General features: G+C 45.9%; 1 protein-coding gene across 1 annotated transcript in view; it reads left to right on the plus strand.

Moving 5' to 3' along the window:
* Positions 1 to 247: 247 nt before the first annotated feature.
* FBXO41 (F-box protein 41) overlaps positions 248 to 17660 on the plus strand; it is a 48959-nt gene continuing 31546 nt past the window's right edge. The window contains exon 1 of the mRNA XM_044277139.1: positions 248 to 981. Within this exon, the coding sequence (XP_044133074.1) occupies positions 248 to 981 (734 nt within the window). The remainder of the gene's footprint in view (positions 982 to 17660) is intronic.

Here is a 17660-nt window from a genome sequence, read left to right on the forward strand (position 1 = left end):
CTTTCTCTCTCCAGTCTGATGTGGCAGATCCCGCCACGTACGAGTGATCCACCGACGTAACCGATCCCCGGCGCCATCAGCTCCATCGCCCTCTGGCTACAGAGATGAGCCCTTTTCTGCAGAGACTGTTAGAGATTTGCTGGCCCTGCAGTTGTCACCCATCCAGAGTCCCCGGCACACCATGACCCTCAGCGCCATCCTGCTGGCTACAGGGCTGACGGACCGGCGCCCACGTATGAGCTGAGGCATGGCCTCTTTGGATCTGCCCTATCGGTGTCCAAGGTGCGGCGAGCACAAACGTTTCAGGAGCCTGTCCTCCCTGAGGGCCCACCTGGAATACAACCACACCTACGAGACCCTCTATGTCTTATCCAAGACTAACAGCATCTGCGACGCCGCCATATTCCCCCTGACCAGCGAGGCGGCCTTGTTGACCCCTGCCCACCGCAGGGAGGTCTTTGAGAGCACATCTTTCCAGGGCAAGGAGCAGAGGTTCCCCGGGGACTTAGTCCAAGCAGAAGACTTCAGCCAAGCGTCCACCCGCTTCACCCAAGAGGTGGAGATCCCACTGGGCGAGATTTTCACCAAGACGACCATGGCGTCTCGCTCCCCTCCTCCGGCCGCCGTGGCGGCTGCAGCTGCCGCCTCTGCGGCTGTGGATGCCGCCTATGAAGAAGGCCTGGCCAGATTGAAAGTAAGGGCGTTTGAAAAACTGGAAGTGGACAAGCGCCTGGAGAAACTGACCGAGGAAGTGGAGCAAAAAATTGCCACCCAGGTGGGAAGGCTGCAGGTGGAGTTGGAAAGGAAGAGTTCAGAGCTGGAGAAGGCCAAGCAGGAGAGCGTACGGTTGGGTCGGGAGAAGCAGGAGCTGGAGGACAGGGCTTCAGAGCTGACCAGGCAGGTGGACGTCAGTGTGGAGATGCTGGCCTCTCTGAAACAGGACCTGGTGCAGAAAGAGCAGGAGCTGACCAAGAAACAACAGTAAGTGCTCAGTGACCAACCTAAAGGGGTCCTCCAGCATGTAGAGGCATCCTCTATGATTAGCCTAAAAGGGTCCTCTGACATGTAGGAGTGTCCTCCATGATCAACCTAATGTCCTACAGCATGTAGGGGCATCCTCTATATTCAGCCTAAAGGGTTCCTCCAGCATGTAGGGGCATCCTCTATGATTAGCCTAAAAGAGTCCTCTGACATGTAGGAGTGTCCTCCATGATCAACCTAATGTCCTACAGCATGTAGGTGCTTCCTCTATATTCAGCCTAAAGGGTTCCTCCAGCATGTAGGGGCATCCTCTATGATTAGCCTAAAAGAGTCCTCCAGCATGTAGGGGCATCCTCTATATTCAGCCTAAAGGGTTCCTCTGGTATGTAGGAGTGTCCTCCATGATCAACTTAATGTCCTACAGCATGTAGGGGCTTCCTCTATGATTAACTAAAGGGGTCCTCCAGCATGTATAATCAGCCTAAAGGGGTCCTCCAGCATGTAGGGGCATCCTCTATATTCAGCCTAAAGGGTTGCTCCAGCATGTAGGGGCATCCTCTATATTCAGCCTAAAGGGTTGCTCCAGCATGTAGGGGCATCCTCTATGATTAGCCTAAAGGATTCCTCCAGCATATAGGGGCATCCTCTATGATTAGCCTAAAGGAGTCCTCCAGCATGTATAATCAGCCTAAAGGGGTCCTCCAGCATGTAGGGGCATCCTCTATATTCAGCCTAAAGGGTTGCTCCAGCATGTAGGGGCATCCTCTATATTCAGCCTAAAGGGTTGCTCCAGCATGTAGGGGCATCCTCTATGATTAGCCTAAAGGATTCCTCCAGCATATAGGGGCATCCTCTATGATTAGCCTAAAGGAGTCCTCCAGCATGTAGGGGCATCCTTTATATTCAGCCTAAAGGGGTCCTCCAGCATGTATAATCAGCCTAAAGGGTTGCTCCAGCATGTAGGGGCATCCTCTATATTCAGCCTAAAGGGTTCCTCCAGCATGTAGGGGCATCCTCTATGATTAGCCTAAAGGAGTCCTCCAGCATGTAGGGGCATCCTCTATGATTAGCCTAAAGGAGTCCTCCAGCATGTAGGGGCATCCTTTATATTCAGCCTAAAGGGGTTCTCCAGCATGTATAATCAGCCTAAAGGGGTCCTCCAGCATGTAGGGGCATCCTCTATATTCAGCCTAAAGGGTTCCTCCAGCATGTAGGGGCATCCTCTATGATTAGCCTAAAGGAGTCCTCCAGCATGTAGGGGCATCCTCTATGATTAGCCTAAAGGAGTCCTCCAGCATGTAGGGGCATCCTCTATGATTAGCCTAAAGGAGTCCTCCAGCATGTAGGCACATCCTCTATATTCAGCCTAAAGGGTTCCTCTGGTATGTAGGAGTGTCCTCCATGATCAACCTAATGTCCTACAGCATATAGGGGCTTCCTCTATGATCAACCTAAAGGGGTCTTCCAACATGTAGGGGCATCCTCTGTGATCAGCCAAAAGGGGTCCTCCAACATGTAGGGGTGTTTTCAATGATTAGCCTAAAGGGAACCTCCAACATGTAGGAGTGTTCTCAATGATTAGCCTATAGGGGTCCTCTGGCATGTAGGGGTGTCCTTTATGATCAACCTAAAGGAGTCCTCCAGCAATTCCTCAGCAGCACACATCTCTCACAAGGAATTGTCTGGACTAGATACAACTGTAACAAACCCTGAGCTGTGAGAAGTATTAGGTCACAACAGGTTTTCAGCTTCTGAATGTAAATTTCACACAGTCTTGTTCATTGACAGCAAGCAGAGATGTCAGAATGTTGAAGGGTGTAACTATATATAACTCTTCTGTGACTGTCGTGTCTGACCCCTGCATGTACACAGCTATGACAGGGGGTGCGCTGATAATTGCCGTTGGTATGGTTACATGGGCGCTCTCAGACACATTATTAAGAGAATAGTCTCCCAGTAGACGTGTGTCTGTCAGGGTTAATGTTACGGGCGATCTCCGTGTCAGGGGGAGCCGGCTGTACAATGGGGGCCTCAGAGGGACGGTGACACAGGGGACGTTCATGTGAGAGGCAGAGCTAGTCACTGCCAACAGCACCAGCCGGGCAGCGGTCACACCCAGATCACTACAGTGGCAGTCCTATGTAACACCACAGATAACACAGTGATAGCTCTCTGAGTACAGATAATGTAGTAGATGTCACCTGCAGTCCTATGTAACAACACAGATAACACAGTGATAACTCTCTGAGTACAGATAATGTAGTAGATGTCACCTGCAGTCCTATGTAACAACACAGATAACACAGTGATAACTCTCTGAGTACAGATAATGTAGTAGATGTCACCTGCAGTCCTATGTAACAACACAGATAACACAGTGATATCTCTCTGAGTACAGACAATGTAGTAGATGTCACCTGCAGTCCTATGTAACACCACAGATAACACAGTGATAACTCTCTGAGTACAGATAATGTAGTAGATGTCACCTGCAGTCCTATGTAACAACACAGATAACACAGTGATAACTCTCTGAGTACAGATAATGTAGTAGATGTCACCTGCAGTCCTATGTAACACCACAGATAACACAGTGATAGCTCTCTGAGTACAGATAATGTACTAGATGTCACCTGCAGTCCTATGTAACACCACAGATAACACAGTGATAGCTCTCTGAGTACAGATAATGTACTAGATGTCACCTGCAGTCCTATGTAACAACACAGATAACACAGTGATGACTCTCTGAGTACAGATAATGTAGTAGATGTCACCTGCAGTCCTATGTAACAACACAGATAACACAGTGATGACTCTCTGAGTACAGATAATGTAGTAGATGTCACCTGCAGTCCTATGTAACACCACAGATAACACAGTGATAGCTCTCTGAGTACAGATAATGTACTAGATGTCACCTGCAGTCCTATGTAACACCACAGATAACACAGTGATAGCTCTCTGAGTACAGATAATGTACTAGATGTCACCTGCAGTCCTATGTAACAACACAGATAACACAGTGATGACTCTCTGAGTACAGATAATGTAGTAGATGTCACCTGCAGTCCTATGTAACAACACAGATAACACAGTGATAACTCTCTGAGTGCAGATAATGTAGTAGATGTCACCTGCAGTCCTATGTAACAACACAGATAACACAGTGATAACTCTCTGAGTACAGATAATGTAGTAGATGTCACCTGCAGTCCTATGTAACACCACAGATAACACAGTGATAGCTCTCTGAGTACAGATAATGTACTAGATGTCACCTGCAGTCCTATGTAACAACACAGATAACACAGTGATAGCTCTCTGAGTACAGATAATGTAGATGTCACCTGCAGTCCTATGTAACACCACAGGTAACACAGTGATGACTCTCTGAGTGCAGATAATGTAGTAGATGTCACCTGCAGTCCTATGTAACACCACAGGTAACACAGTGATAACTCTCTGAGTGCAGATAATGTAGTAGATGTCAACTGCAGTCCTATGTAACACCACAGGTAACACAGTGATAGCTCTCTGAGTACAGATAATGTAGTAGATGTCACCTGCAGTCCTATGTAACACCACAGGTAACACAGTGATAACTCTGAGTGCAGATAATGTAGTAGATGTGCAGGTTGTGTTGGGGTCGTCTTGATAAACCTGTCCTTTGCTGGTTATCCTGTGTCACGCTCCGGTCACTTCCAGAGCTGCATCCACAGCCCGGCTGGAGTCTGTTCATACTCAGTGTGAACACTACATCTCCCGCCATGCAGGGCAGCGCACTCTCCGCAGACAGCAGTAGGAGCTGCCTTAGAGCTATCAGGAAACTGGCAGAATTATGAATACAGCTCTGGTGGTGACTGGAGTTGATCAGTTTCAGATTTTCTCACTTTAACCCTTTGTTACTTCCTTCCTGTCAGGGAATGGTTAACAGATGGCAGACATTCCCAGTGCAGGAAGAGCGATTTCACCTGATCCGCGTGACGCAGGCGACAGGAGGTGCTAAGTCTTCTCCTCACCAGGCGGCTATATTTATACGGCAGCGGGGGGGGCACTGGTCGTCCTGGGTCTGCCTTCTGAGAATAGATGAGGTCTCCTGCCTGTCCTCTGCTCCACCGTCTGCAGGGGGCACTAGATCCACCATGGGCCTGGCATACTTATACAGTTGCAAGAAAAGGTATGTGAACCCTTTGGAATGATACGGATTTCTGCACAAATTGGTCATAAAATGTGATCTGATCTTCATCTAAGTCACAACAATAGACAATCACAGTCTGCTTAACTAATAACACACAAAGAGTTACATGTTACCATGTTTTTATTGAACACACCATGTAAACATTCACAGTGCAGGTGGAAAAAGTATGTGAACCCCTAGACTAATGACATCTCCAAGAGCTAAGTGGAGTGAGGTGTCGGCCAACTGGAGTCCAATCAATGAGATGAGATTGGAGGTGTTGGTTACGGCTGCTCTGCCCTATAAAACGCACACCAGTTCTGGGTTTGCTTTTCACAAGAAGCATTGCCTGATGTGAATGATGCCTCGCACAGAAGAGCCCTCAGAAGACCTACGAATAAGAATTGTTGACTTGCGGAAAGCTGGAAAGGGTTATAAAAGTATCTCCACAAGCCTTGCTTTTCCTCAGTCCACGGTAAGACAAATTGTCTATAAATGGAGACAGTTCAGCACTGCTGCTACTCTCCCTAGGAGCGGCCGTCCTGTAAAGATGACTGCAAGAGCACAGCGCAGACTGCTCAATGAGGTGAAGAAGAATCCTAGAGTGTCAGCTAAAGACTTACAGAAGTCTCTGGCATATGCTAACATCCCTGTTAGCAAATCTACGATACGTAAAACACTAAACAAGAATGGATTTCATGGGAGGATACCACAGAGGAAGCCACTGCTGTCCAAAAAAACATTGCTGCACGTTTACAGTTTGCACAAGAGCACCTGGATGTTCCACAGCAGTACTGGCAAAATATTCTGTGGACAGATGAAACCAAAGTTGAGTTGTTTGGAAGAAACACACAACACTATGTGTGGAGAAAAAGAGGCACAGCTCACCAACATCAAAACCTCATCCCAACTGTGAAGTATGGTGGTGGGGGCATCATGGTTTGGGGCTGCTTTGCTGCGTCAGGGCCTGGACGGATTGCTATCATCGAAGGAAAAATGAATGCCCAAGTTTATCAAGAAATTTTGCAGGAGAACTTAAGGCCATCTGTCCACCAGCTGAAGCTCAACAGAAGATGGGTGTTGCAACAGGACAACGACCCAAAGCATAGAAGTAAATCAACAACAGAATGGCTTAAACAGAAGAAAATCCGCCTTCTGGAGTGGCCCAGTCAGAGTCCTGACCTCAACCCGATGGAGATGCTGTGGCAGGACCTCAAGAAAGCGATTCACACCAGACATCCGAATATTGCTGAACTGAAACAGTTCTGTAAAGAGGAACGGTCAAGAATTACTCCTGACCGTTGTGCGCGTCTGATCTGCAACTACAGGAAACGTTTGGTGGAAGTTATTGCTGCCAAAGGAGGTTCAACCAGTTATTAAATCCAAGGGTTCACATACTTTTCCCACCTGCACTGTGAATGTTTACATGGTGTGTTCAATAAAAACATGGTAACATTTAACTCTTTGTGTGTTATTAGGTTAAGCCGACTGTGATTGTCTATTGTTGTGACTTAGATGAAGATCAGATCACATTTTATGACCAATTTGTGCAGAAATCTATATCATTCCAAAGGGTTCACATACTTTTTCTTGCAACTGTATATAAACATGCCGCCATTTCTCAGGTAGCTCACATAAAGCCAAGCAGTACCCACATAGTGCCATACTTTGCCCTTATGTAGCCATATAGTGCCAACCAGTGTCCAGAGCGTTCCATCATCCACACGTAGCACCATTCTGTGCCATCACATTGCCAGCTTTACTCACATAATACCCATATACCCATAGGATTGCAGTCAGGAGGCCACAGCTTTCACATAGTGCCATACTGTGCCCACACTGAGCCAGACAGTGCCCATGAGAGCAAAGAGTACCAAGTAATATTATGTGCCCAGTGTTTTAATATGCTCACATAACGCTGTACAGTGCCAATATTGAGCAATACCGTGCCCATGGAACCAAAGAGTATTGAGTGACAATATGTGCCCACAGTTTGATAATGTGCCAACATACTGCCATACTGTGCCCACACTGAGCCACACAGTGCACATGAGACCAATGAGTGCTGAGTGACATTATGTGCCTACATGGTGTTATTTTGGGCTCACATAGTGTTACAACAGTGCAAACATGATGCCGAACATTGTCTATGTAGCCATACATTCTCCAGTGACACGGGCCCAGATCAATACCCCCTGCAGCCTAGAAATTGTCCTATGGATGGGGGATCCAGGACACTTATACAGCAGTGTCCATATAATATACAGCAGTGTCCATATAATATACAGCAGTGTCCATATAATATACAGCAGTGTCCATATAATATACAACAGTGTCCATATAATATACAGCAGTGTCCATATAATATACAACAGTGTCCATATAATATACAGCAGTGTCCATATAATATACAGCAGTGTCTATATAATATACAGCAGTGTCCATATAATATACAACAGTGTCCATATAATATACAGCAGTGTCCATATAATATACAGCAGTGTCCATATAATATACAGCAGTGTCCATATAATATACAACAGTGTCCATATAATATACAGCAGTGTCCATATAATATACAACAGTGTCCATATAATATACAAGCAGTGTCCATATAATATACAGCAGTGTCTGATATAATATACAGCAGTGGGTCCATATAATATACAGCAGTGTCAATATAATATACAGCAGTGTCCATATAATATACAACAGTGTCCATATAAATATACAGCGTGTCCAGATAATATACAGCAGTGGCCATATAAATATACAGCAGTGCCCATAGAAGATACAGCAGTGTCTAAATAAGTAATCAGCAGTGTCCATAGAAGATACAGCAGGTGTCCATATAATATACAGCAGTTGTCCATATAATATACCAGCTGTGTCATATACAATACAGCAGTGTCCGATATAATATAACAGCAAGTGTCCATAGATAATAGACAGCAGTGTCCATATAATATACAGCAGGGTTCATACAATAATAAGCAGTGTCCATATAATATACAGCAGTGTCCTATAAATATACAGCAGTGTCCATATAATATACAGCAGTGTCCATATAAAATACAGCATTGGTCAGATCATATACAGCAGTGTCCATATATATACCCAGTGTCCATAATAATATACAGCTGTGTCATATACAATACAGAGCAGTGTCCCATAAATATACCAGTGTCCTAAATTACCAGCAGTGTCCATATAATATACAGCAGTGTCCATATAATATACAGCAGTGTCCATATAATATACAGCAGTGTCCATATAATATACAGCTGTGTCATATACAATACAGCAGTGTCCATATAATATACAGCAGTGTCCATATAATATACAGCAGTGTCCATATAATATACAGCTGTGTCATATAATATCCAGCAGTGTCCATATAATATACAGCAGTGTCCATATAATATACAGCAGTGTCATATAATATACAGCAGTGTCCATATAATATACAGCAGTGTCCATATAATATACAGCTGTGTCATATACAATACAGCAGTGTCCATATAATATACAGCAGTGTCCATATAATATACAGCAGTGTCCATATAATATACAGCTGTGTCATATAATATCCAGCAGTGTCCATATAATATACAGCAGTGTCCATATAATATACAGCAGTGTCCATATAATATACAGCAGTGTCCATATAATATACAGCAGTGTCCATATAATATACAGCAGTGTCCATATAATATACAGCAGTGTCCATACAATATACAGCAGTGTCCATACAATATACAGCAGTGCCCATATAATATACAGCAGTGCCCATATAATATACAGCAGTGTCCATATAATATACAGCAGTGTCCATATAATATACAGCAGTGTCCATATAATATACAGCAGTGACCATATAATATACAGCAGTGTCCATATAATATACAACAGTGTCCATATAATATACAGCAGTGTCCATACAATATACAGCAGTGCCCATATAATATACAACAGTGTCCATATAATATACAGCAGTGTCCATACAATATACAGCAGTGCCCATACAATATACAGCAGTGCCCATATAATATACAGCAGTGTCCATATAATATACAGCAGTGTCATATAATATACAGCAGTGTCCATATAATATACAGCAGTGTCCATATAATATACAGCAGTGTCCATACAATATACAGCAGTGCCCATACAATATACAGCAGTGTCCATATAATATACAGCAGTGTCATAATATACAGCAGTGTCCATATAATATACAGCAGTGTCATATAATATACAGCAGTGTCCATACAATATACAGCAGTGTCCTTATAATATACAGCAGTGTCATACAATATACAGCAGTGTCCATACAATATACAGCAGTGTCCATACAATATACAGCAGTGTCCATACAATATACAGCAGTGTCCATATAATATACAGCTGTGTCATATAATATCCAGCAGTGTCCATATAATATACAGCAGTGTCCATACAATATACAGCAGTGTCCATACAATATACAGCAGTGTCCATATAATATACAGCAGTGTCCATATAATATACAGCAGTGTCATATAATATACAGCAGTGTCCATATAATATACAGCAGTGTCCATATAATATACAGCAGTGTCCATACAATATACAGCAGTGTCCATATAATATACAGCAGTGTCCATATAATATACAGCAGTGACCATATAATATACAGCAGTGTCCATATAATATACAGCAGTGTTCATACAATATACAGCAGTGTCCATACAATATACAGCAGTGCCCATATAATATACAACAGTGTCCATATAATATACAGCAGTGTCCATATAATATACAGCAGTGCCCATATAATATACAGCAGTGTCCATATAATATACAGCAGTGTCATATAATATACAGCAGTGTCCATATAATATACAGCAGTGTCCATATAATATACAGCAGTGTCCATACAATATACAGCAGTGCCCATACAATATACAGCAGTGTCCATATAATATACAGCAGTGTCATATAATATACAGCAGTGTCCATATAATATACAGCAGTGTCCATATAATATACAGCAGTGTCCATACAATATACAGCAGTGTCCTTATAATATACAGCAGTGTCATACAATATACAGCAGTGTCCATACAATATACAGCAGTGTCCATATAATATACAGCAGTGTCCATACAATATACAGCAGTGTCCATATAATATACAGCTGTGTCATATAATATCCAGCAGTGTCCATATAATATACAGCAGTGTCCATATAATATACAGCAGTGTCCATACAATATACAGCAGTGTCCATATAATATACAGCAGTGTCCATATAATATACAGCAGTGTCATATAATATACAGCAGTGTCCATACAATATACAGCAGTGTCCATATAATATACAGCAGTGTCCATACAATATACAGCAGTGCCCATACAATATACAGCAGTGCCCATATAATATACAGCAGTGTCCATATAATATACAGCAGTGTCCATACAATATACAGCAGTGTCCATATAATATACAGCAGTGACCATATAATATACAGCAGTGTCCATATAATATACAGCAGTGTTCATACAATATACAGCAGTGTCCATACAATATACAGCAGTGCCCATATAATATACAACAGTGTCCATATAATATACAACAGTGTCCATATAATATACAGCAGTGTCCATATAATATACAGCAGTGCCCATATAATATACAGCAGTGTCCATATAATATACAGCAGTGTCATATAATATACAGCAGTGTCCATATAATATACAGCAGTGTCCATATAATATACAGCAGTGTCCATACAATATACAGCAGTGCCCATACAATATACAGCAGTGTCCATATAATATACAGCAGTGTCCATACAATATACAGCAGTGTCCTTATAATATACAGCAGTGTCATACAATATACAGCAGTGTCCATACAATATACAGCAGTGTCCATATAATATACAGTAGTGTCCATACAATATACAGCAGTGTCCATATAATATACAGCTGTGTCATATAATATCCAGCAGTGTCCATATAATATACAGCAGTGTCCATATAATATACAGCAGTGTCCATACAATATACAGCAGTGTCCATATAATATACAGCAGTGTCCATACAATATACAGCAGTGTCCATACAATATACAGCAGTGTCCATATAATATACAGCAGTGACCATATAATATACAGCAGTGTCCATATAATATACAGCAGTGTTCATACAATATACAGCAGTGTCCATACAATATACAGCAGTGCCCATATAATATACAACAGTGTCCATATAATATACAGCAGTGTCCATATAATATACAGCAGTGCCCATATAATATACAGCAGTGTCCATATAATATACAGCAGTGTCATATAATATACAGCAGTGTCCATATAATATACAGCAGTGTCCATATAATATACAGCAGTGTCCATACAATATACAGCAGTGCCCATACAATATACAGCAGTGTCCATATAATATACAGCAGTGTCATATAATATACAGCAGTGTCCATATAATATACAGCAGTGTCCATATAATATACAGCAGTGTCCATATAATATACAGCAGTGTCCATATAATATACAGCAGTGTCCATACAATATACAGCAGTGTCCATACAATATAATAGATTCTAGTTTCGTGGTCACACCGGGGTAGCAGGATTGACCCGTGTTACTGCTCTGGGTAACATAGTAACATAATACTGCCCCCCTATGGTATAACATAGTACATAACATAGTACATAAGGCCGAAAAAAGACATCTGTCCATCCAGTTCGGCCTGTTATCCTGCAAGTTGATCCAGAGGTAGAAGCCAATTTTCCCCACTTTAGGGGAATAAAAAATTCCTCCCCGAGTCCAATCAGGCATCAGAATAACTCCCTGGATCCCCGACCCCTCTCTAGTAGCTATAGCCTGTAATATTATTACACTCCAGAAATACATCCAGGCCCCTCCTGAATTCCGTTATTGTACTCACCATCACCACCTCCTCAGGCAGAGAGTTCCATAGTCTCACTGCTCTTACAGTATAGAGTCCATAGTCTCACTGCTCTTACAGTAAAGAATCCTCTTCTATATTTGTGTACAAACCTTCTTTCCTCCAGACGCAGAGGATGTCCCCTCGTCACAGTCACAGTCCTGGGGATGAATAGATGATGGGAGTGATCTCTGCACTGACCCCTGATATATTTATACATAGTAATTAGATCTCCTCTCAGTCGTCTTTTTTCTAAAGTGAATAACCCTAATGTTGATAATCTTTCAGGGTACTGTAGCTGCCCCATTCCAGTTATTACTTTAGTTGCCCTCCTCTGGACCCTCTCCAGCTCTGCTATGTCTGCCTTGTTCACAGGAGCCCAGAACTATAATTCCTAAGTCCTTTTCCATGTCAGTGTTACCGAGTGTTTTACCATTTAGTATGTACGGGTGACTTGCATTATTCCTTCCCATGTGCATAACCTTACATTTGTCAGTGTTAAACCTCATCTGCCACTTATCTGCCCAAGCCTCCAATCTATCCAGATCCCTCTGTAGCAGTATACTGTCCTCTGTAGTATATACAGTATTCTGTCCTCTGTAGTATATATATATATATATATATATATATATATATATATACAGTATACTGTCCTCTGTAGTATATATACAGTATACTGTCCTATGTAGTATATTTACAGTATACTGTCCTCTGTAGTATTTATGCAGTATATTGTCCTCTGTAGTATATATATACAGTATACTGTCCTCTGTAGTATATATACAGTATACTGTTCTCTGTAGTATATATACAGTATACTGTCCTCTGTAGTGTATATATACAGTATATTGTCCTCTGTAGTATATATACAGTATATTGTCCTCTGTAGTATATATATATATACAGTATACTGCCCTCTGTAGTGGAGTAGCCCTGAGGTACTCCACTAGTGACAGTGACCCCTCCAGTACTGACCTCTGAGGTACTCCACTAGTGACAGTGACCCCTCCAGTACTGACCCCTTAGGTACTCCACTAGTGACATTGACCCCTCCAGTACTGACCCCTGAGGTACCCCACTAGTGACAGTGACCCCTCCAGTACTGACCCCTTAGGTACTCCACTAGTGACATTGACCCCTCCAGTACTGACCCCTGAGGTTCCCCACTAGTGACTGTGACCCCTCCAGTACTGACCCCTGAGGTACCCCACTAGTGACAGTGACCCCTCCAATACTGACCCCTGAGGTACCCCACTAGTGACAGTGACCCCTCCAGTACTGACCCCTGAGGTACCCCACTAGTGACAGTGACCCCTCCAATACTGACCCCTGAGGTACCCCACTAGTGACAGTGACCCCTCCAGTACTGACCCCTGGGGTACCCCACTAGTGACAGTGACCCCTCCAATACTGACCCCTGAGGTACCCCACTAGTGACAGTGACCCCTCCAGTACTGACCCCTGGAGTACTCCACTAGTGACAGTGACCCCTCCAGTACTGACCCCTGAGGTACCCCACTAGTGACAGTGACCCCTCCAGTACTGACCCCTGGAGGTACTCCACTAGTGACAGTGACCCCTCCAGTACTGACCCCTGAGGTACCCCCACTAGTGACAGTGACCCCTCCAGTACTGACCCCTGAGGTACCCCACTAGTGACAGTGACCCCTCCAGTACTGACCCCTGAGGTACCCCACTAGTGACAGTGACCCCTCCAATACTGACCCCTGAGGTACCCCACTAGTGACAGTGACCCCTCCAGTACTGACCCCTGAGGTACCCCACTAGTGACAGTGACCCCTCCAGTACTGACCCCTGAGGTACCCCACTAGTGACAGTGACCCTCCAATACTGACCCCTGAGGTACCCCACTAGTGACAGTGACCCTCCAGTACTGACCCCTGAGGTACCCCACTAGTGACAGTGACCCCTCCAATACTGACCCCTGAGGTACTCCACTAGTGACAGTGACCCCTCCAATACTGACCCCTGGAGTACTCCACTAGTGACAGTGACCCCTCCAATACTGACCCCTGGGGTACCCCACTAGTGACAGTGACCCCTCCAGTACTGACCCCTGAGGTACTCCCACTAGTGACAGTGACCCCTCCAGTACTGACCCCTGAGGTACCCCACTAGTGACAGTGACCCCTCCAGTACTGACCCCTGAGGTACCCCACTAGTGACAGTGACCCCTCCAGTACTGACCCCTGAGGTACCCCACTAGTGACAGTGACCCCTCCAGTACTGACCCCTGAGGTACCCCACTAGTGACAGTGACCCCTCCAGTACTGACCCCTGAGGTACCCCACTAGTGACAGTGACCCCTCCAGTACTGACCCCTGAGGTACCCCACTAGTGACAGTGACCCCTCCAGTACTGACCCCTGAGGTACCCCACTAGTGACAGTGACCCCTCCAGTACTGACCCCTGAGGTACCCCACTAGTGACAGTGACCCCTCCAGTACTGACCCCTGAGGTACCCCACTAGTGACAGTGACCCCTCCAGTACTGACCCCTGAGGTACCCCACTAGTGACAGTGACCCCTCCAGTACTGACCCCTGAGGTACCCCACTAGTGACAGTGACCCCTCCAGTACTGACCCCTGAGGTACCCCACTAGTGACAGTGACCCCTCCAGTACTGACCCCTGAGGTACCCCACTAGTGACAGTGACCCCTCCAGTACTGACCCCTGAGGTACCCCACTAGTGACAGTGACTCCTCCAGTACTGACCCCTGAGGTACCCCACTAGTGACAGTGACCCCTCCAGTACTGACCCCTGAGGTACCCCACTAGTGACAGTGACCCCTCCAGTACTGACCCCTGAGGTACCCCACTAGTGACAGTGACCCCTCCAGTACTGACCCCTGAGGTACCCCACTAGTGACAGTGACCCCTCCAGTACTGACCCCTGAGGTACCCCACTAGTGACAGTGACCCTCCAGTACTGACCCTGAGGTACCCCACTAGTGACAGTGACCCCTCCAGTACTGACCCCTGAGGTACCCCACTAGTGACAGTGACCCCTCCAGTACTGACCCCTGAGGTACCCCACTAGTGACAGTGACCCCTCCAGTACTGACCCCTGAGGTACCCCACTAGTGACAGTGACCCCTCCAGTACTGACCCCTGATGGTACCCCACTAGTGACAGTGACCCCTCCAGTACTGACCCCTGAGGTACCCCACTAGTGACAGTGACCCCTCCAGTACTGACCCTGAGGTACCCCACTAGTGACAGGACCCTCCAGTACTGACCCCTGAGGTACCCCACTAGTGACAGTGACCCCTCCAGTACTGACCCCTGAGGTACCCCACTAGTGACAGTGACCCCTCCAGTACTGACCCCTGAGGTACCCCACTAGTGACAGTGACCCCTCCAGTACTGACCCCTGAGGTACCCCACTAGTGACAGTGACCCCTCCAGTACTGACCCCTGAGGTACCCCACTAGTGACAGTGACCCCTCCAGTACTGACCCCTGAGGTACCCCACTAGTGACAGTGACCTCCTCCAGTACTGACCCCTGAGGTACCCCACTAGTGACAGTGACCCCTCCAGTACTGACCCTGAGGTACCCCACTAGTGACAGTGACCCCTCCAGTACTGACCCCTGAGGTACCCCACTAGTGACAGTGACCCCTCCAGTACTGACCCCTGAGGTACCCCACTAGTGACAGTGACCCCTCCAGTACTGACCCCTGAGTACCCCACTAGTGACAGTGACCCCTCCAGTACTGACCCCTGAGGTACCCCACTAGTGACAGTGACCCCTCCAGTACTGACCCCTGAGGTACCCCACTAGTGACAGTGACCCCTCCAGTACTGACCCCTGAGGTACCCCACTAGTGACAGTGACCCCTCCAGTACTGACCCCTGAGGTACCCCACTAGTGACAGTGGACCCCTCCAGTACTGACCCCTGAGGTACCCCACTAGTGACAGTGACCCCTCCAGTACTGACCCCTGAGGTACCCCACTAGTGACAGTGACCCCTCCAGTACTGACCCCTGAGGTACCCCACTAGTGACAGTGACCCCTCCAGTACTGACCCCTGAGGTACCCCACTAGTGACAGTGACCCCTCCAGTACTGACCCCTGAGGTACCCCACTAGTGACAGTGACCCCTCCAGTACTGACCCCTGAGGTACCCCACTAGTGACAGTGACTCCCTCCAGTACTGACCCCTGAGGTACCCCACTAGTGACAGTGACCCCTCCAGTACTGACCCCTGAGGTACCCCACTAGTGACAGTGACTCCTCCAGTACTGACCCCTGAGGTACCCCACTAGTGACAGTGACCCCTCCAGTACTGACCCCTGAGGTACCCCACTAGTGACAGTGACCCCTCCAGTACTGACCCCTGAGGTACCCCACTAGTGACAGTGACCCCTCCAGTACTGACCCCTGAGGTACCCCACTAGTGACAGTGACTCCTCCAGTACTGACCCCTGAGGTACCCCACTAGTGACAGTGACCCCTCCAGTACTGACCCCTGAGGTACCCCACTAGTGACAGTGACCCCTCCAGTACTGACCCCTGAGGTACCCCACTAGTGACAGTGACCCCTCCAGTACTGACCCCTGAGGTACCCCACTAGTGACACTGACCCCCTCCAGTACTGACCCCTGTGGTACCCCACTAGTGACAGTGACTCCTCCAGTACTGACCCCTGAGGTACCCCACTAGTGACAGTGACCCCTCCAGTACTGACCCCTGAGGTACCCCACTAGTGACAGAGACCCCTCCAGTACTGACCCCTCCAGTACTGACCCCTGAGGTACCCCACTAGTGACAGTGACCCCTCCAGTACTGACCCCTGAGGTACCCCACTAGTGACAGTGACCCAATCTGAGTGTGTACCGTTAATAACCACCCTCTGTTTTCTATCCCTCAGCCAGTTACTTACCCACTTACAGATGTTTTCTCCCAGTCCGAGCATTCTCATTTTATATACTAACCTTCTATGTGGCGCAGTGTCAGATACACGACATCCACGGATTCGCCAGTCAGATGTTGATTCTCACCCCTTCACTGCACTAAACCACCAACAGTTTTTCTATTAAACTCTTAAAGGGATTGTCCACCTTCTAAGCGACCCTCAGAGCCTGAACGTGTGATAAAGTAATAAACAGCAATGTATAATTAGCACTTCATTCCCGCTGTTCCCAGAAGACCACGAGGCCAGTGATTGGTGGTCCCTGCCGTACACAGCTGCCTGTGGACACAGATACAGTCATGTGAAAAAATTAGGACACCCTTTGAAAGCATGTGGTTTTTTGTAACATTTTTAATAAAAGGTTATTTCATCTCCGTTTCAACAATACAGAGAGATTAAAGTAATCCAACTAAACAAAGAAAACTGAAGAAAAGTCTTTTCAAGATCTTCTGTAAATGTCATTCTACAAAAATGCCTATTCTAACTGAGGAAAAAGATAGGACACCCTCACATGTATTCCCTCTTAAATTGGCTCAGATCTCACACAGGTATATCACACCAGGTGCACATAATTAGTAGATCGTTACTCTGCATGTTGAATGAGGCTTG

Source organism: Bufo gargarizans, chromosome 1 (assembly GCF_014858855.1).
Source record: "Bufo gargarizans isolate SCDJY-AF-19 chromosome 1, ASM1485885v1, whole genome shotgun sequence".
Classification (NCBI taxonomy): Eukaryota; Metazoa; Chordata; class Amphibia; order Anura; family Bufonidae; genus Bufo; species Bufo gargarizans.